The sequence below is a fragment of the Salmo salar genome, chromosome ssa13, assembly GCF_905237065.1.
Source record: "Salmo salar chromosome ssa13, Ssal_v3.1, whole genome shotgun sequence".
NCBI lineage: Eukaryota > Metazoa > Chordata > Actinopteri > Salmoniformes > Salmonidae > Salmo > Salmo salar.
In genome coordinates this window covers 47,874,308-47,895,315 of record NC_059454.1, presented here as the reverse complement: position 1 = coordinate 47,895,315, position 21,008 = coordinate 47,874,308, and the positions used below count along the sequence as shown (strand labels likewise).

Genomic DNA, 21,008 nt, shown 5'->3' with positions numbered 1-21,008 from the left:
CAAAATAATTGTGTTAGGACATCATTTTCTGTGCACAAAACACTGTTTTCCAACACATGATCTCTTCTGATGACTCGCTCTGAGGCATCTGCCCTGATCTGTTAGATATTGAACCGGTGTTGAGAGACCAGATGCAAACTGGCTACCCAGTCATCGCTGGATTTACCAGATCCTCCAGCCCAGTGTTGAACTGCCAAGTATCAACCCCTGCCCTGTACCCCATCGTCACTGGGTTTACCAGACCCTGCCTCAGACGGATCCAAGGGAGGCCTTGAACCATGGACCATCACCCTCCAGTACCAACCTCATATTCATTGTGCATATGTGCACATTCATTTTAAACAGAATAGCATGACGATCTTATAGATCATGTGCTGGAAAACAGTATTTTCATGACGGAACACTGTAGATACCCAACATAATAGTGTTTAACATGATTTTTGAATGACTACCTACCTCATCTCTGGTGCTCTCTAGCTAAACCCACTTCCTGTTGAACGTGGAACGAGGGACAGTTCTGTTTGTTGTTTTGGAAAGTTTTGAAAGTCTCTGAAAAAGTGTTCTATTGAAAAAGCTTGGTTACTAGCTAGCTACCTTTTGAGTTTGGATCCCATGACACGGTTGGCATCAGTTGCTGGGACCGCTGCTATCTATCCAGGGATCCTGCCAAACATGGGTCTGAGGAGCTGCTTGGCGTAGCAGCTAGCCTAGCTGCCTATCAAGCTAGCTGGGTTTTCTTGAGGGCTTGAGCGCAGCCCACGACGCGGTTAGCCGTTGTGGCTGGGACCGCAGATTGTCCCGGGCTTGTGGCTGTCTAGATCTATGCTGTTTGTTTCTGTTTACATCTTCCCCACGACCTGCCCTGACTGGAACTGCGAGGAATAACAGCGTAGCCTACGTTGGTAACATGACAAAGACTGAAGCCGGTGGGAGTACCGTTGAGGACAGTGTTGTCTCTTTATTACAGGTGTAGGTTCTTTTAAACGAACAAAAATCATTCTATATGCAGTTGTTTCAACAAGAAAATAGATTCAAGTGTTGTGTCAAAATACTGGTGGAGTCAACTAATAAAACAAATGGATGACCTGACCAGAGAGGTCCAGGACCTGAAGAACAGTTTACAGTTTCCCAGGGTCAGCTCATTAAGTTTAAACAGGAGAATGGCAAGATGACAGCAATCTGTAAGTCATTGAGGGAGAACATCAGTTCTATATGTGAATCCATGACAACAATGACAGAGAAATCAGATTATCTTGAGGGACAATCGAGGAGGAACACGATTGTTGTGGACGGAATTGCAGAGTCTGAGGACAAAGTGAGGGAAATGATCTCTGAGAAACTGAAGATGGACCACAGGAAGATTGAGGTGGAGTGCGCCCACAGGACAGGAAAACCCACCACCGGCCCTAGTGACAGGCCCAGGCAGATAGTGGTGATCAATAACTTGTTAATATCAGATAACATTTATATATTAGCTATTTCTGAGACTCCTCATTTGATACAGAATTAGCAATACAAGGCTATAACATCTATAGAAGAGAGAGGAATGCTTATGGGAGAGGTGTTGCTGTATATATTAATATATTCAGAGCCATTTCCCTGTAACACTTAGAGAAGATCTCATGTCAAGTGTAATTGAAGTGTTTGTGGTTGCAGGTTCACCTGCCCCATCTAAAGCCTTTTCTTTTGAGGTGTTGCTATAGATCACCAAGTGCTAACAGTCAGTATCTAAATAATGTGTTTGAAATACTTGATAGTGTATGTGATGTAAACAGAGAGGTCTACTTTCTTGGGGACCTGAATATTGACTGGTTTTCATCAAGCTGTCTGTTCAAGAGGAAGCTTCTCACTGTAACCAGTGCCTGTAATCTGGTTCAGGTTATTAAATCAACCTACCAGGGTGTTTACAAACACTACAGGAAAAAGATCATCCACATGTATTAATCACATTTTTACTAATACTGAAGAACTTCGTTCTAAAGCTGTATCCGTACCCATTGGATGCAGTGTTCACAATACAGTGAATTCAGAAAGTATTCAAACCCGTTGACTTTTTCCACATTTTGTTACGTTACAACCCTATTCTAAAATGTATTAAATTGTTCATCCCCCTTAATCTACACACAATACCCCATAATGACAAAGCAAAAAATATATATATTTATATATTTTTTTGTACTATTCCTATGTAATGGGTATCATTAAAGAAAAGGTACAAAGAATACATTGCTGACTTTTTTCTGACTAACTACGAAACTCATGTCCAGTGCTGAACTAGAATTTGTTTCCAGGTTTATTTTCCTGTTATTCAAGAGTTGGTTACAAAACAAGTAGATTATTGTATTCTTCCTGCCCTCATGGGGCTCCCGAGTGGCGCAGCGGTCTAAGGCACAGCATCTCAGTGCTAGAAGCGTCACTACAGCCCGATTCGATTCTAGGCTGTATCACAACCGGCCATGATTGGGAATCCCATAGGGTGGCGCACAATTGGCCCAGCGTCGTCCGGGTTTGGCCGGGGTAGGCCGTCATTGGAAATAAGAACTTGCCTAGTTAAATAAAGGTTAAATAAAAAAAATACTTTACGAAGCCATTTCTATTTGTATCTACAACTTCAACAGAGATGTGTTCTCTCACTTAGGTTATTAAAGTGACCGTTGATCTTAGATCAGTGCTTAGAGGTGTATGTACCATGCTTACATTGTCGTCCACGGCGTAGGTGTTGATGAAGTGGGCCAGGAGGTTACAACACCACAGAAAGATGACCTCACCCAGGACATGGGGCACAACCCCCCTGCAAACATAAAGCGTCCAATAAGGGGAAAGGACATAAATACAGTACAGATCAAAACAATGTCAATGGTTTTGAACCAGGAATATTGATTCTTACCTAGGGCCCTATAAAATCAGTTTTATTTTTTGTCTGATTCCGTTTATTTTTTCCCAAATTCCGTTTACATTTATCCAGATTTCAGTGTTTCCAGGTTTTTGCTAAAAAACAAAACATTTGATGTTCTAAGTCCACAACAATGTTTAAATCACATCAGGAGACTATTTCTGAGGTCTGGGGACATTTTTAGAAATGTTGATTATGGGTGTAGTCACCCTTTAATGCAAGTGTGTACCAGGAAGAGATTGTTGTTTGGTAGTCAGTGCTACCCGGAATACTTGGGATGTCTGTACCCTAAACCCTGATGGAATTATGTTTTTAGAATTGTTTTAAAGTAATAAAAAAATTCAAGTCTGAAACATCTTGAGTCAATAAGTATTCAACCCCTTTGTTATGGCAAGCCTAAATAAGTTCAGGAGTACAAATTTGCTTAACAATTCACATAATAAGTTGCAAGGACTCACTCAGTGTGCAATAATAGCGTTTAACATGATTTTTGTATTATTACCTCATCTCTGTACCCCACATATAGAATTATCTGTAAGGTCACTCAGTCGAGCAGTGAATTTCAAACACAGATTCAACCACAAAGACCAGGGAGGTTTTCCAATGCCTCGTAAAGGGCAACTTTTGGTAGATGTGTAAAAATAAAAAATCAGATATTGAATGAATATCCCTTTGAGCATGGTGAAGTTATTAATTACACTTTGGATGGTGTATCAACACACCCAGTCACTAGAAAGATACAGGTGTCCTTCCTAACTCAGTTGCCGGAGAGGATGGTGACTTTAAAACAGTTACAGAGTGCAATGGCTGTAATAGGAGACAACATTGTAGTTACTCCACAATACTAACCTAAATGACAGAGTGAAAAGAAGGAAGCCTGTTCAGAGAAATTTTCCAAAACATAAAACCTGTTTGCAATAAAGCACTAAAGTAAAACTGCAAAACAATTGACAAAGAAATTACCTTTATGTCCTGAATACAAAGCATTATGTTTGGGTAAAAACACAACACATCACTGAGTACCACTCTTCATATTTTCAAGCGTGGTGGTTGCATCATGTTATGGGTATGCTTGTCACTGGCAAGGACTAGGGAGTTTTTGGGGGGTATAAAAACAAAAGGAATAGAGATAAGCATAGGCAAAATCCTTGAGGAAAACCTGGTTCAGTCTGCTTTCCAACAGAAACTGGGAGACAAATTCACCTTTCAGCAGGATGTTACTGAGTGGCTTAGATACTGTTTGGACTAAAATCGTCTTGAAAATCTATGGCAAGATGTGAAAATGGCTGTCTAGCAATGATCAACAACCAACTTGACAGAGCTCGAAGAATAAAAAATAAAATATGTGCAAATATTGTACAATTCCGGTGTGCTAAGCTCCAGACACTTATCCAGAAACACTCACAGCTGTAATCACTGCCAAAAGATGGTTCTAACATATATTGATTCAGGGGTTTGAATACTTATGTAAATAAGTATTACATGTGTCATGACGTTGGCCTGTGGGTAAGGTTTATGACCCCCCCCCCCCCATAAATACCTTTCTACCATCCCCTCTCTGAGGACTTGAATAGCCTGTGTTAAATATAGAGAGTCTGGGAACATCAAACAAATGGGGAAAAGGAACCACATATTTTGTTAATAAAACCAGTTGGAAATATGCTTGGGAACGTAATGAGTATGTATGTCAGTTCGGTTGTCATCTGAGACATTATGACTGATGACAGGACGACATAAACTGTACCTGAGAAAAGTATACGCCCTCTAGTTATCAGAGTCACATGGAATTGTTATGCAATTGAAATGTTTGATATTGAAAATGTTTGTTAGGAGATGAAATGTAATTTTAGCTTCCGAATGAGAGATTTGGGTTTTCATAAGGAAAGTGCCCTGCTCGATCAGTGGCCCAACCCTGTGAAGAGACAGGGGTTATAAACGATGAAACACCTCCCTCCCCCTCTCCACTATATAATCCTTTGACGAAAAGATAACCACGTTGTTCCAGTACGGGAGGTCTGCAGCCTCTACGTTAGAAGGACACACATGTCAAGTACAGAACTAAGCCAACCTCGGCGTGAGCTTTGGAGGCGAATGGTATGAACTTTGAGCTTATTCACTACAGAAGTGCTACTTCCTAGCCGTTGAGTTAGCAGCGGCCGCTGCTTACGTGGGCTAGGAAAGGACGGACGACGGATCCAGTCTAACAACCAGACGAAGATACCACCACGTATCCAATGGACCACCATTGACATTCTTCCGAAAACAGGGAGATCTGTTGGCCAACCCGGCCAGCATCTACGACCAATCTACCGAAGCGCAGCTCAGAGTAAATATTTATTGCATTTTCCTTTTCCAAATGGGCGGTAATTTAGAATGCATAAGATAGTGTATTTACGATAGCATAGCTGCTGTTTCTCTGTTCCTAAATCTTCCCGCTCTTTCATTCAAGCCCAACCCCCTTTCCTTTGTGTAACCAGCCGTCATATCTGTTCCGTCTACCGGGACGTTTTCTGTATGACATCATTGTATTCTGTGTATTTGTAATTCTGTGTGATTAGTTAGGTATTTAGTAAATAAATAATTAAACCCAATTTTGTATTGCTGATTCAACTTGTTAGCCAGGGTTCGTGAAGATAACCAAGAATTTACAACTTTCATTATGAGACTGAAAATAAAACAAGGGTTAATATTGACTGCTATCGATGTAAAATATTACAAAGTATTTTAAGAGTTTATTCGGAAGATAACGGCTCTATAAACGTTCTTCCGTGGTGCCCCGACTTTCTAGTTAATTACATTTACATGATTAGCTTAATCAGGTAATATTAATTACAGAGAAATCATTTTATAAGTTAGGATGTCATATCACTTAATCCGGCATAGCCAAAGACACGACACATGATTAGTGAGAATTAGGGTGGATTTATAGGATTATAGTTCAACCCCTACTGAACACTTTTTCCCACCTTCCAATATTTTATGAATTGAACTTGAATATGACAACTTTCAGGATGAATCAAACCACTGTATTTAAAAAAAAAAACTTTACTAACCCTAAAATGTGCCTAAATAATCTACAAGATCAGAGTATTTTTAAATCTGCCAGTGCGTGCTGAAACGAATACGCATAGATGGCTTTCTTTCATTGATCCCTATATTCTGACCGCGTTCTCTCAATGTATTCTACGGAGTCTGTTGACAAAATTCTAATTAAAAGGTACATCGTATTAAAAGCAATGGCTTAAGATAAATGTTCTCAAAACCCCATTGAATGAAAACTTCAACTAGCAGTTGAATGAAATGTATTGAGAGCGCGCAAGGTAGCCACACCTGCAGAGCGCGTTACGCGGCTGAAAAAGGAGAGTCTGAATACCAAATTCTGAGAAGTGTGTAGGAAAGGTGAGTATAGGGAAGGCATCAATTCCTAAGTTGGGATCGGGCCCATAGTGAGCAATATATGTTTGGAACATCAAATCGCAATAAAAATCGCAGTATCAAATAGCAATACATATAGAATTGGCACCTAAGTATCGTCATAATATCGTATCGAGAGGTCCCAGCCCTAATACAAAGGATAATAATGTCCCTCACCTATAGTGCTACACCAGTGGTCACCAACTTGTCGATCTCCAAGGCAATTCTAGTCGATCGCCAAACATTTCTGTAAAAAACTAAACGATAAAGCCTTGTGTTCCTATTTTTTTTTTTATTAGTCCCGGGCTGTTGGTGGTAGGTGCAGCCAATTCAGCAAACTGTTGCCGTTTCATGTGTCTGAAGGTACAAACTCTGCCTTACCGGTGGGCCTGGAGAGGAAATCAAGTGCACTATGCCACCGCTGGCCAATCAGATTGCTCAGATGACCGAGTCTGCAGTAACGTAGCAGGCATAAAAGAAAGCTCCGGCAAAATTGATACTGTGAGATTTCAAAACGTTTAAAACCATGACTAGAGACAGACTGTCAACGAATACAGCTGTCAACAAAGAGCTGCTGTTTTTATGAGTGAGTTTATGTTTAAGTTCTTACTCGGCATTGTCACTACTTTGTATTGTCATGACGTTGGCCTGTGGGTAAGGTTTATGACCCCCCCCCCCCCATAAATACCTTTCTCTCTTCCCCTCTCTGAATCTACTGAAGGACGTGAATAGCCTGTGTTAAATATAGAGAGTCTGGGAACATCAAACAAATGGGGAAAAGGAACCATATTTTGTTAATAAAACCAGTTGGAAATATGCTTGATAACGTAATGAGTATGGATTTCATTTCAGTTGTCATCTGAGACATTATGATTGATGACAGGACGACATAAACTGTACCTGGGAAAGTATCCACCCTCTAGTAATCAGAGTCACATGGAATTGTTATGCAATTGAAATGTTTGATATTGAAAATGTTTGTTAGGAGATGAAATGTAATTTTAGCTTCCAAACGAGAGAATTGGGTTTTCATAAGGAAAGTGCCCTGCTCGATCAGTGGCCCAACCCTGTGAAGAGACAGCGGTTATAAACGATGAAACACCTCCCTCCCCCTCTCTACTATATAATCCTTTGACGAAAAGATAACCAGATTGTTCCAGTACGGGAGGTCTGCAGCCTCTACGTTAGAAGGACACACATGTCAACTAAGCCAACCTCGGCGTGAGCTATGGTATGAACTGGTATGAACTTTGAGCTTATTCACTACAGAAGTGCTACTTCCTAGCCGTTGAGTTAGCAGCGGCCGCTGTAACGTGGGCTAGGGAAGGACGGACGACGGATCCAGTCTAACAGACGGACGAAGATACCACCACGTATCCAATTGACCACCAGAGACATTCTTCCGAGTAACAGGGAGATCTGTTGGCCAACCCGGCCAGCATCTACGACCAATCTACCGAAGCGCAGCTCAGAGTAAATATTTATTGCATTTTCCTTTTCCAAATGGGCGGTAATTTAGAATGCATAAGATAATGTATTTACGATAGCATAGCTGCTGTTTCTCTGTTCCTAAATCTTCCCGCTCTTTCATTCAAGCCCAACCCCCTTTCCTTTGTGTAACCAGCCGTCATATCTGTTCCGTCTACCGGGACGTTTTCTGTATGACATCATTGTATTCTGTGTATTTGTAATTCTGTGTGATTAGTTAGGTATTTAGTAAATAAATAATTAAACCCAATTTTGTATTGCTGATTCAACTTGTTAGCCAGGGTTCGTGAAGATAGCCAAGAACTTACAACTTTCATTATGAGACTGAAAATAAAACAAGGGTTAATATTGACTGCTATCGATGTAAAATATTACAAAGTATTTTAATAGTTTATTCGGAAGATAACGGCTCTATAAACGTTCTTCCGTGGTGCCCCGACTTTCTAGTTAATTACATTTACATGATTAGCTTAATCAGGTAATATTAATTACAGAGAAATCATTTTATAAGTTAGCATGTCATATCACTTAATCCGGCATAGCCAAAGACACGACAGTATTCAACACTATTATAAGCCATAAAATGCGCGTTCTTCCTATTTCCACTCAGCACTACAACAAGCACTGCAGCAGTAATGAACGAGTAGGGAAGCGAATCAATATGCTTGCGTTGTTGTTATTATTAGCAGCTTGGGTCTTTTTTAATATCAAGGAATATTTCACTTTCTCTGTTCATAGGAGTAACAACATGAATTTGTGCATGAGGCAGAAATAATGTGGTGTAACTCGAGTTTCGCCATCAACTGGAAGACGGTGTCCCTTTTTGGTCAGTGTCAGTGGAGGAAAGGGAGAGCGGAGGGATGTTGAGAGACGGACCCTCAGTCTGCTGCTCTCTCCCTCTGCTGACCATCAGATACAGGCACCATCAGCCCAGTAAAATAAAAAGCAAATGATTTAAATGTATGCTCACTCAGCTGTGCCTCACAAGTAATACAACAATGGATCTATTACCGGTGTGATCATATAGCCTACCTCAAATTTTGAAATATCATTTAAAAAAATGTCCCGAACAACAACGCATTGGCAGGTAAATTCAAGCAAAGCCAGTATGCCGTGATAATGTATTGGGCCTATAGCTTACTGCACAAACCCCATTGCTACAGTACTGTTTTGAATTGGTTAATGTTGCATAGGCTTACATTTAATAAAATATGTTAATAAAATATCAGAGCGGTAGATCTCAGCTTGCATTTTTACTCAGAAAGTGATCTTGACTCAGAAAAGGTTGGTGACCACTGTGCTACACAAACTAGGAGATTCACACTACCATTAGGGTGATGTCAGTAAGAATTACACTTAATGACAAAGAATGTCTCACTTCTCCTACTTACAAAGTCTGACTAATAAGAAATTAAATTACTTTACAAAATGGAATTAAAAAAAACATTACTTACACAAAGAATCCCCCAACGCCCTCATCGTTGAAGATTTTGGTGATGCTGCTGAACAGCCCCCTGTCAAAGTCAATCCCAGAGGAAACCAAGATGAAAACTTCAAATTAAACACAAATCACCCAAGTGTTAATCTTTTACAACTACATGTTTAGAACCTCTGAGTGCCTCTAATTAAACTTTGCTATCCATTCTATTACTTCAACTAATGTAGACCGCTAAGAATTTTTGCATAAACATTCTGTATTGTACCATGTCACTGTCAATGGAGTCATGAAGTTGCAGTAATGAAATGGACACTTTCTTGTCGATTATGACATTCATGCCAAGTGTTAGATGAACTAACATGACACTCATGACACACTGAGAAACTGAGGTATGCTGAGGTATGTCACACCTTACCTGTACTTGACTTCTCTCCCCACAAACTGAGCCATGCATCGCACTGAGATCACTGAAAAACAGGACAACAACATCAGGGGAGCAAACAGTGTTATCTGCAGGACATCACAAAGAAACCAAAGCTGAGAGCTAACAAATGAATGAGACCAGCAAATCTTAACTGTTACTAGAAAGCTACACTAACCAGGTTTCCATCCAACCAATTCATGCGGATGAATTAGAAAAAAACTCAAGGCAGGCCTGATGGAAACGGCAAATTTGTCAGCAAAATATCTGAATTAATTATGAGACAACTGCAGTGGAAACGCTGTTATGAGAAACTACTGATTTAATAACCATAAAAGGAGGAGCAGGTGTGTACCGATAGGACAGATGGGGAGTGAGTAGCTCTGTTTTGTACTGACAAAAATGTGGTTATATGTAGAAACGAGACAACAAAGTTTAAATGAAGCCTCTAAAATCAATACACCCCCAAGCAACTGGGAGAGAGTGAGTGATCACTTATGTACAACAGCGAACCAATCAAATCAAATTGTATTAGTCACATGCGCCGAATACAAGAGGGGTAGACCTTACAGTGAAATGTTTACTTACAGGCTCTAACCAACAATGCAGTTTAAAAAATATATGGATAAGAACAAGAAATAAAAGTAACAAGTAATTAAAGAGCTGCAGTAAAATAACAATAGCAAGACTATATACAGGGGTGTGCCGGTAGAGTCAATGTGCGGGGGCACAGGTTAGTTGAGGTAGTATGTACATGTAGGTAGTTATTAAAGTGACTATGCATAGATGGTGACAACAGAGAGTAGCAGCGGTGTAAAAGAGAGAGGGGGGGGCAATGCAAATAGTCCGGGTAGCGATTTGATTAGATGTTCAGGAGTCTTATGGCTTGGGGGTAGAAACGGTTTAGAATTCTCTAGAACCTAGACTTGGAGCTCCGGTACCACTTGCCGTGCGTTAGCAGAGAAAACAGTCTATGACTCGGGTGGCTGGAGTCTTTAACAATTTTTAGGGCTTTCCTCTGACACCGCCTGGTATAGAGGTCCTGGATGGCAGGAAGCTTGGCCCCTGGGCCGTGCGCACTGCCCTCTGTAGTGCCTTGCAGTCGGAGGCCGAGCAGTTGCCATACCAGGCAGTGATGCAACCAGTCAGGATGCTCTCGATTTGGCAGCAGTATAACCTTTTGAGGATCTGGGGACCCATGCCAAGTCTTCTCAGTCTCCTGAGGGGGAAAATGTGTTGTTGTGCACTCTTCACAACTGTCTTGGTGTGTTTGGACCATGATAGTTCGTTGGTAATGTGGACACCAAGGAACTTGAAACTCTCGACCCGCTCCACTACAGCCCCGTCGATGTTAATGGGGGCGTGTTCAGCCCTCCTTTTCCTGTAGTCCACAATCAGCTCCTTTGTCTTGCTCACATTGAGGGAGAGGTTGTTGTCCTGGCACCACACTGCCAATTCTCTGACCTCCTCCATATAGGCTGTCTTAAAGTTGTCGGTGATTGTGTCGTCAGCAAACTTAATGATGGCGTTGGAGTCATGTTTGGCCACGCAGTCGTGGGTGAGCAGGGAGTACAGGAGGGGACTAAGTACACACCCCTGAAGGGCCCCAGTGTTGAGGATCAGCGTGCCAGACGTGTTGTTGCCTACCCTTACTACCTGGGGGCAGCCCATCAGGAAGTCCAGGATCCAGTTGCAGAGGGAGGTGTTTAGTCCCAGGGTCCTTAGCTTAGTGATTAGCTTCGTGGGCACTATGTTGTTGAACACTGAGCTGTAATCAATGAACAGCATTCTCACATAGGTGTTCCTTTTGTCCAGGTGGGAAAGGGAAGTGTGAAGCGCGATTGAGAATGAGTCACCCGCGGATCTGTTGGGGCGGTAAGCAAATTGAAGTGGGTCTAGGGTATCCAGGAGGATGCTGTTGATGTGAGCCATAACCAGCCTTTCAAAGCCCTTCATGGCTACCGACGTGAGTGCTACGGGTGGTAATCATTTAGGCAGGTTACCTTCGCTTCCTTGGGCACAGAGACTAAACACAAACAAAGCATTTGTGTTTAGTGAGTCTGCCAGATCAGAGGCAATAGGGACGAGCAGGGATGTTCTCTTGATAAGTGCGTGAACTGGACCATTTTCCTGTCATGCTAGCCATTCAAAATGTAACGAGTACTTTTGTGTTTCAAGAAAAATGTATGGAGTAAAAAGTACATTATTATCTTTAGGAATGTAGTGAAGTAAAAATACAATTTGTAAAAAATATAAATAGTAAAAAATATAAATAGTAAAGTAAAGTACAGATAACCCCCAAAAAACACTTCGGTAGTACTTTAAAGTATTTTTTACTTAAGTACTTTACACCACTGCCAACTAATTGCAGCATTGCCGCAAAAAATGGAAGAGGCAAAAAGTTAAGAACTTGTCTGTTGCATTAACCTCTACGGGATCGGTGTCTCTACACCAGGACGGTTGTTGCTTGGGTGCACTAATGTGACTAGAATGTCGTTGTAAGGACTTAGACATGTCTTATATGTGCAGAAAGCTTAAATTGTTAATCTAACTGTGCTGTCCAATTTACAGTAGCTATTACAGTGAAAAAATACCATGCTATTGTTTGAGGAAAGTGCACAACAACAAAACATTCACCTCTGGAGGTAAATAATGTAGTTACATTCAGTAATCTTGCTCTAATTTGTCATCCTGAGGGTCGCAGAGATAAAATGTAGCATAGTTTTGTTTGATAAAATTAATTTGTATATTCAAACGTAGGAACTGGGTTAATTTCACATTTCCACAAACTTCAGTGTTTCCTTTCAAATGGTATCAAGAATATGCATATCCTTGCTTCAGGTCCTGAGCTACAGGCAGTTAGATTTGGGAATGTCATTTTAGGCGGAGACTGAAAAACGGTCCGATCCTCATTAACGACCAAAATTGGTTAAAGAAAATTGTTAGGAATAAAAAAGTATACCAGTTTCATTTAAGAACCAGAAAAATGACAGCTGTGCCATATAGATTGCAAAATAGTTGGGAAGAGATTCGATGTACCGATTCTATGCACATGGTTTATGAACTGATACACAACACCGGATTCAAAACTCAATTATTATAATTATTGCAACCAATAGAATGTTATATACTGTATATGGGGGATACAACCATCCCAGTTCGACAGATTTTGCTGCAAAGAGACAATCATTAGATCATTTTTTTGGTGCATATGTAGCTTGTTTTTGGTAGCAAGTTCAGGAATGGCTAAAGAATTGCAACATTTGCCTGAGGCTAACTATGCAAATAGCAACGATGTGTGATTTGTATTTGTATTTATCATGGATCCCCATTATCTGCTGCCAACGCAGGATCTACTCTTCCTGGGGTCCAGCAAAATGAAGGCATTCACAACACACTGTGTGCCCTCAGGCCCCTACCCCACCACTACCCACATATCTAAAGTACAAAATCCATGTGTGCGTGTGTGTATACTGCGTATGTTATCATGTATGTGTATGCATGTGACCGTGCCTGTGTTTGTGTTGCCTCACAGTCCCTGCTGTTCCGTAAGGTTTATTTGTATCTGTTTGTTTTTTTTAATCTAATTTTACTGCTTGCATCAGTTACTTGATGTGGAATAGAGTTCCATGTAGTCATGGCTCTATGTAGTACTGTGCGCCTCCCAAAGTCTGTTCTGGACTTGGGGACTGTGAAGAGATCTCTTGTGGCATGTCTTGTGGGGTATGCATGGGTGTCCGAGATGTGCGCCAGTAGTTCAAACAGACAGCTTGGTGCATTCAACCTCTCATAAATACAAGTAGTAATGAAGTACATTTCTTCTCCACTTTGAGCCAGGAGAGATTGACATGCATATTATTAATTTTAGCTCTCTGTGTACATCCAATGCCAGCAGTGCTGCCCTGTTCAGAGCTAATTGCAATTTTCCTAAGTCCCTTTTTGTGGCACCTGATCAGCAGTCCAGGTGTGACAAAACTAGGGCCTGTAGGTCCTGCCTTGTTGATAGTGCTATTAAGAAGGTAGAGCAGCGCTTTATTACGGACAGACTTCTCCCCATCTTAGTTACTGTTGTATCAATATGTTTTGACCAAGACAGTTTACAATCCAGGGTTACTCCAAGCAGTTTAGTCACCTCAACTTGCTCAATTTCCACAATATTTATTACAAGATTTAGTTGAGGTTTAGTGAAGGATTTGTCCCAAATACAATGTTTTTAGTTTTAGAAATATTTAGGACTAACTTATTCCTTGCCACCCACTCTGTAACTAACTGCAGCTCTTTGTTAAGTGTTGCAGTCATTTCAGTCGCTGTAGTAGCTGATATGTATAGTGTCTTTTCTCAAAGCCAGTGGCATGTCATTAGTAATGACTGAAAAAAGGAGCCTAGACAGCTGCCCTGGGGAATTCCTGATTTTACCCTTTTTTTACGTTGGAGAGGCTGTGTTCTGTTAGACAGGTAACTCGTTATCCACAACATAGCAGTCGGTGTAAAGCATACGTTTTTCCTGTAGCAGACTATGATTGATAAAGTCAAAAGCCGCACTGAAGTCTAACAAAACACCCCCACAATCTTTGTATCATCAATTTCTCTCTGGCAATCATCAGTCACTTGTGCAAGTGCTGTGCTTGTTGAATGTCCTTCCCTATAAACATGCTGAAAGTTTGCTGTCAATTTGTTTACTGTAAAATAGCATTGTATCTGGTCAAACAATTTTTTCCAAAAGTTTACTAAGGGTTGGTAACAGGCTGATTGTTCGGCTATTTGAGAAAGTAAAAAAAGGGAGCCTTACTATTCTTAGGTAGCGGAATTACTTTTGCTTCCCTCCAAGCCTGGGTGCACACACTTTCTAGTAGGCTTCAATTGAAAATATGGCAAATAGGAGTGGCAATAGTGCACGGTGAGCTGCACATAGTGGACTTCCTCCTAGGGCACACCGTGCTAACAGTATAAATCTGGTTCATAGGCAGATGATTACTATATAAGATAGCTGTAGAATCAGCAGAGGCATTCAGGGCAGTTAGAGGGACATACAGTGACGGAAAAAAGTATTTGATCCCCTGCTGATTTTGCACGTTTGCCCACTGACAAAAGACATGATCAGTCTATAATTTTAAATGGTACGTTTATTTGAACAGTGGGAGACAGAATAACAACAAATAAATCCAGAAAAACATGTCAAAAATGTTATAAATTGATTTGCATTTTAATGAGGGAAATAAGTATTTGACCCCCTCTCAATCAGAAAGATTTCTGGCTCCCAGGTGTCTTTTATACAGGTAACGAGCTGAGATTAGGAGCACACTCTTAAAGGGAGTGCTCCTAATCTAAGTTTGTTACCTGTATAAAAGACACCTGTCCACAGAAGCAATCAATCAGATTCCAAACTCTCCACCATGGCCAAAACCAAAGAGCTCTCCAAGGATGTCAGGAACAAGATTGTAGACCTAGACAAGGCTGGAATGGGCTACAAGACCATCGCCAAGCAGCTTGGTGATGAGGTGACAACAGTTGGTGCGATTATTCGCAAATAGAAGAAACACAAAAGAACTGTCCCTCGGCCTGGGGCTCCATGCAAGATCTCACCTCGTGGAGTTGCAATGATCATGAGAACGGTGAGGAGTCAGCCCAGAACTACACGGGAGGATCTTGTCAATGATCTCAAGGCAGCTGGGACCATAGTCACCAAGAAAACAATTGGTAACACACTACGCCGTGAAGGACTGAAATCCTGCAGCGCCCGCAAGGTCCCCCTGCTCAAGAAAGCACATATACATGCCCGTCTGAAGTTTGCCAATGAACATCTGAATGATTCAGAGGACAACTGGGTGAAAGTGTTATGGGCAGATGAGACCAAAATGGAGCTCTTTGGCATCAACTCAACTCGCCGTGTTTGGAGGAGGATGAATGCTGCCTATGACCCCAAGAACACCATCCCCAGGTGGAAACATTATGCTTTGGGGGTGTTTTTCTGCTAAGGGGACAGGACAACTTCACCGCATCAAAGGGACGATGGACGGGGTCATGTACCGTCAAATCTTGGGTGAGAACAACCTTCCCTCAGCCAGGGCATTGAAAATGGGTCGTGGATGGGTATTCCAGCATGACAATGACCAAAAACACACGGCCAAGGCAACAAAGGAGTGGCTCAAGAAGAAGCACATTAAGGTCCTGGAGTGGCCTAGCCAGTCTCCAGACCTTAATCTCATAGAAAATCTGTGGAGGGAGCTGAAGGTTCGAGTTGCCAAACGTCAGCCTCGAAACCTTAAAGACTTGGAGAAGATCTGCAAAGAGGAGTGGGACAAAATCCCTCCTGAGATGTGTGCAAACCTGGTGGCCAACTACAAGAAACGTCTGACCTCTGATTGCCAACAAGGGTTTTGCCACCAAGTACTAAGTCATGTTTTGCAGAGGGGTCAAATACTTATTTCCCTCATTAAAATGCAAATCAATTTATAACATTTTTGACATGCGTTTTTCTGGATATTTTTGTTGTTATTCTTTTTTTTGCTAAAAGTATCTAACTTATAATCTGTAGAAACTATTGCAATAGAAAGGTTCAGAACTTTTGTGAAACATCACAGCACCATTGAAAATATATGGCAAATAAGAAATCAAAACTGGATGGTGTTCAGAGATAGCTGGGAGGGGTTGAGCGGAGCGGAAGGAAGGGACTAAAAACAAGATAACTAATGTAAAATACAGTGCATTCAGAAAGAATTCAGACCCCTTGACTTTTCCACATTTTGTTACATTACAGCGTTATTCAAAAATGTTTTAAATATTTTTTCCCCCCTCATCAATCTACACACAATACCTCATAACGACAAGGCAAAAACAGGTTTTTAGACCATTGTACCTTACATGGTGAAAAATACACTTTGATTTCATTGAATATTTGACCAGGGGCAAATCTGGTGTTTATAATATAGAATTCAAGCTATATTAGATCAAATCCAGACAGGAACTATTTAGCAGGCGACATAAATTATACATTCGATAAGATTGACAGACGTAGCAACAAAAAAAAGGCAAATTCAAGGAACCTCCATAGGCTGAAAATTGTAATCTCTACAAATAATTTTACAGGACACCTGGAAATTACTATTCCCAAATACAAAAGACTATTCCTTTTTTCTCAAAGTAAGAAAAGCCATCCAAGAATTGACAACATTTTTATTTCCAAAAATAGATATCACATAGTGATATCAGATCATTCTCCAGTATCATGCTTAATTACACCAACAGAAAAATACACGTAGTGACAGAATATGGAGAATGAACAGAGTGCCTCTTCAAGAACCGAAATGTATTAAATACACAAATGGAAAAATAAAAAACCTTTACCATTACAAATGTAGACATGGAGCAGTGGACACCAAGGCATTCCTAGTCGATCACCAAACATAAAAAATAAAAAAAAACAACGATAAAGCCTTGCATTCATATTTTATTTGTTTCGCGCTTTTGGCAGTAGCTGCACTTGATTCAGCAGCCCTAGTGCCGGGAAGGCAGTGTTCCCATTTTCAACAATTTCATGTGTCTGAAGGTAGAACTCCGCCTACACGGCAGGTCCAGTTAGCAAATCAAGTGCACCTATAGGCCTACAACTGGTCAATCAGATAACTGTGCAGACACGGTGATCTGAGCTTTCTCGAGCCAAAACGAACAGCAAAGTTGATACTGGGAGATTTCTAAACTTTTAAAACCATGACTAGAGAGACTCAACAAATACAGCAACGAGCTGCTGTTTTTTTTGTTGAGTAAGTTCAAGTTGTTATTCAGCACTGACAACACTTAAGCCATAAAATGTGCATTCTCCTTACTTCCACCCAGACAAAAAACAGCACTGCAGCTGCAATGAATGAGTATAGCAAAGAGTTCCAATAAGCTTGTGTTGTTATTAGCGGCTTGAGTCTTTTTTAATATCAAGGAATATTTCACTTTCTCTGGTCATAGGAGTAACATGAATTGGAGCGTGAGGCAGAAATGCAGTACGACTTCAGTTTTGCCATCAGTTGTGTCCCCTTTTCTCAGTGGAGGGAGGGAGAGTGGAGGGACGTTGAGTCGGGTGAGAGGCAGCCTCACCTCTGCTCTCTCCCGCCCTCCCCTCAGACCAGTAAAAAGTATTATGGTCACTCAGCTGTGCCTCAAATAATACAACACATGATCCATTACCTGTGTGATCATATACCTAAAAAATGTTTTAATATAATTTCTAAAAGGTCTGAGAAAAACATTGGCAGTGCAATTCAAGCATAGCCTATACGCAGTGATAGTGTATTGGGCATACTGCACAAACCTCATTGCTACAGAACTCTTCAACTGGTTAATGTTGCATAGGCTTACGTTTTTTAAGTCATGTTTAAAAAAAATCTGAGCGGTAGATCTTGGCTTGCATTTTGACTCAGAAAAGTTTGGTGACCACTGACACAGGACAGAGGAAAGCCACCCCCCGATATAATTTGGGATGCTTTTAAGGCATAGATTAGGGGAATAATAATCTTATACTCGGCAAAAGTTAAATCTGAGTTAGAAATGAAAACGTAAGAAAAAAAAAGAAAAAATGTCAAGAAGAAAATACAATTTCTGAACTTAAGCAGGAATATGATATTTTACTTTTGAAGAGAGACAACAACTACAGGTTAAACTCAAATAAAGCATACTACTTAACGGCATATAAACCTGGTAAACATCTCACAGCCCTCACAAAATGAAAACCCACCAAACCAGTTATAATTTTAAAAAGGTACAAATGCATTAATTAGAAACAACGCAATGAATAACATTTTTAAAAGCTACTATGAAAATCTATACAACTCCCAATTAAACAAAAGTTGTACTGATCCTACAGCCTTTAGACTCAACAAGCTGAAGCAATTATCAGCAGACAAAAATATATTTAAAAAATAAATAAAATCACTAAAAACAGAGATCCCCCCCCCCAAAAAAAAATATGATACACTGTTAAAACATTCGGGTGGAGAAAAGCATCAGGAGTGGATGGCTTTCCCATAAAATTCTATTTAACATTTTGGGACAGAGTAGCGCCTCTATTTACACAAAAGATAGCACACATGCCACTCAATTCAGAGCTTCCTAGTTCAGTGACACTTATTGCAGTTACACTGAGCAAAAATATAAAACACAACATGCAACAATTTCAAAGATTTTACTGAGTTTCAATTCATAGAATGAAATCAGTCAATTGAAATTAGGCCCAAATCTATGGATTTCAAATAACTGGGCAGCCATGGGCCCACCCAGTGGGGAGCTAGGGCCAGCCAATCAGAATTACTTTCTCCCCACAAAAGGGCTTTATCTTTTTTGGGATAGGGGGCAGTATTCAGAAATTCAGATGAATACGTGCCCAAATTAAACTGCCTGCTTCTTGGGCCTAGAAGGTAGGATATGCATATTATTAGTAGATTTGGATAGAAAACACTAACGTTTCTAAATCTGTTTGAATGATGTCTGTGAGTATAACAGAACTCATATGGCAGGCAAAAACCTGAGAAAAAAATCCAACCAGGAAGTGACTTGTAGTTTTTCTATCTAATTCCTATCGAAACTACAGTGTCTGTGGGGTCATTTTGCACTTCCTAAGGCTTCCATTGGCTGTCAACAGCCTTTAGAAACTTGTTTCATCCTTCTACTGTTACTGGGCAGAGAATAGGAGCTCAGTCAATCAGTGGACTGCCTGGGACCAGTGAGTTGTTTACTGCGCAGGCACATTGACGCGCCACACCTTCTTTTTCCTCTGTAATGAATACGCTATTGTCCGGTTGGAATATTATCGAAGTTTTATGTTAAAAAGACCCTAAGGATTGATTGTAAACATCGTTTGACATGTTTCTACGAACGGTAATGGAACCATTTGACTTTTTGTCTCTGGTTTTATGCTGGTGCGTTATGCCTTTGGATTAGTGATCTGAACGCATAAATATGGAGTATTTCGAACAAAAATAACATTTCTTGTGGAAGTGGGAGTCCTGGGAGTGCATTCCGACGAAGATCAGCAAAGGTAAGGGAAGATTTATAATACTAATTCTGAGTTTAGTTAACTCCAGAACTTGGCGGGTAACTGTATAGCTTGCTTTGATGGCTGAGCTCTGTACTCAGAATATTAAAAAAATGTGCTTTCGCCGTAAAGCTATTTTAAAATCTGACACAGCAGTTGCATTAAGGAGAAGTGTATCTATAATTCTTTCAGTAACTGTTGTAAATTTTATCAACGTTTATGATGAGTATTTTTGTAAATTGATGTGCTCATTCACCGGAAGTTTTGGTGGGAATACATTTTCTGACCATCACGCGCCAATGTAAAATGGGGTTTATGGATATAAATATGAACTTTATCGAACAAAACATACATGTATTTTGTAACATTGAGTCCTGGGAGTGTCATCTGATGAAGATCATCAAAGGTTAGTGAATCATTTTAGCTGTATTTCTGGTTTTTGTGACGCCTCTCCTTGCTTGGAAAATGGCTGTTTGGTTTTTCTTGTCAAGGTGATGTGCTAACATAATCTAATGTTATGCTTTCGCCATAAAGCCTTTTTGAAATCGGACAATGTGGTTGGATTAATGAGAATCTTATCTTTAAAATGGCGTATAATACTTGTGTGTTTGAGAAATTTGAATTATGAGATTTTTGTTGTTTTGAATTTGCAGCCCTGCTATTTCACTGGCTGTACCGCGGATGTCCCAGAGAGGTTATTAAAGACAGAAATACTCCTCAGCACCACCCCCCCTCACTAACAGGGATGTAATTTGTACACAAAACGTGAGAGAAATAAACTTTTGTGCATATGGAACATTTCCAGGATCTTGTCTGAAATAAAAAGAGCTGAAATAAAATGGGACCAATACTTCACATGTTGCGTTTATATTTCTGTTCAGTATATATTAAAACCAGGAAAATCTGGATAATCCCCTGCTGATTACAAAACCATAAATGTAATACATTTTGAGAAGAAAATTAAGAAAGCTCATAACCAATAGAAATGGCAAAAGTCTTAGCAGATACATACAGTGAATTCGGAAAGTATTTTTAGGTTTTTTTATTTTACCTTTAGTCAGATAAGAACAAATTCTTATTTCAATGACGGCCTAGGAACAGTGAGTTAACTGCCTTGTTCAGGGGCAGAACGACAGATGTTTTACCTAGTCAGCTCGGGGATTTGATCTTGCAACCTTACGGTTACTAGTCCAACGCTCTAACCACTAGGCTGCCTGCCGCGACAAGGGTACCAAAATATTTCTGTAGAATTGAAGGTCCCCAAGAACAGTGGCCTCCGTCATTCTTAAATGGAACCACCAAGACTCTTCCTAGAGTTGGCCGTCCGGCCAAACTG

The 21,008-nt window shown here is 40.4% G+C and overlaps 1 protein-coding gene across 4 annotated transcripts in view; it reads right to left on the bottom strand.

Annotated features, from left to right (window-relative positions):
* Positions 1 to 21,008, bottom strand: part of LOC106566941 (mitochondrial carrier homolog 1) — a 38,595-nt gene that overhangs the window by 10,706 nt on the left and 6,881 nt on the right. For 2 of the 4 annotated variants that reach the window (XM_014135605.2, XM_045693344.1), the window contains exons 6-8: positions 9,649 to 9,700; positions 9,250 to 9,309; positions 2,689 to 2,791 (exon numbers count right to left, since the gene is read on the bottom strand). In XM_014135605.2, the coding sequence (XP_013991080.1) occupies positions 2,689 to 2,791; positions 9,250 to 9,309; positions 9,649 to 9,700 (215 nt within the window). The remainder of the gene's footprint in view (positions 1 to 2,688; positions 2,792 to 9,249; positions 9,310 to 9,648; positions 9,701 to 21,008) is intronic. The other 2 variants (XM_014135607.2, XM_045693345.1) reach the window with 1 other exon arrangement.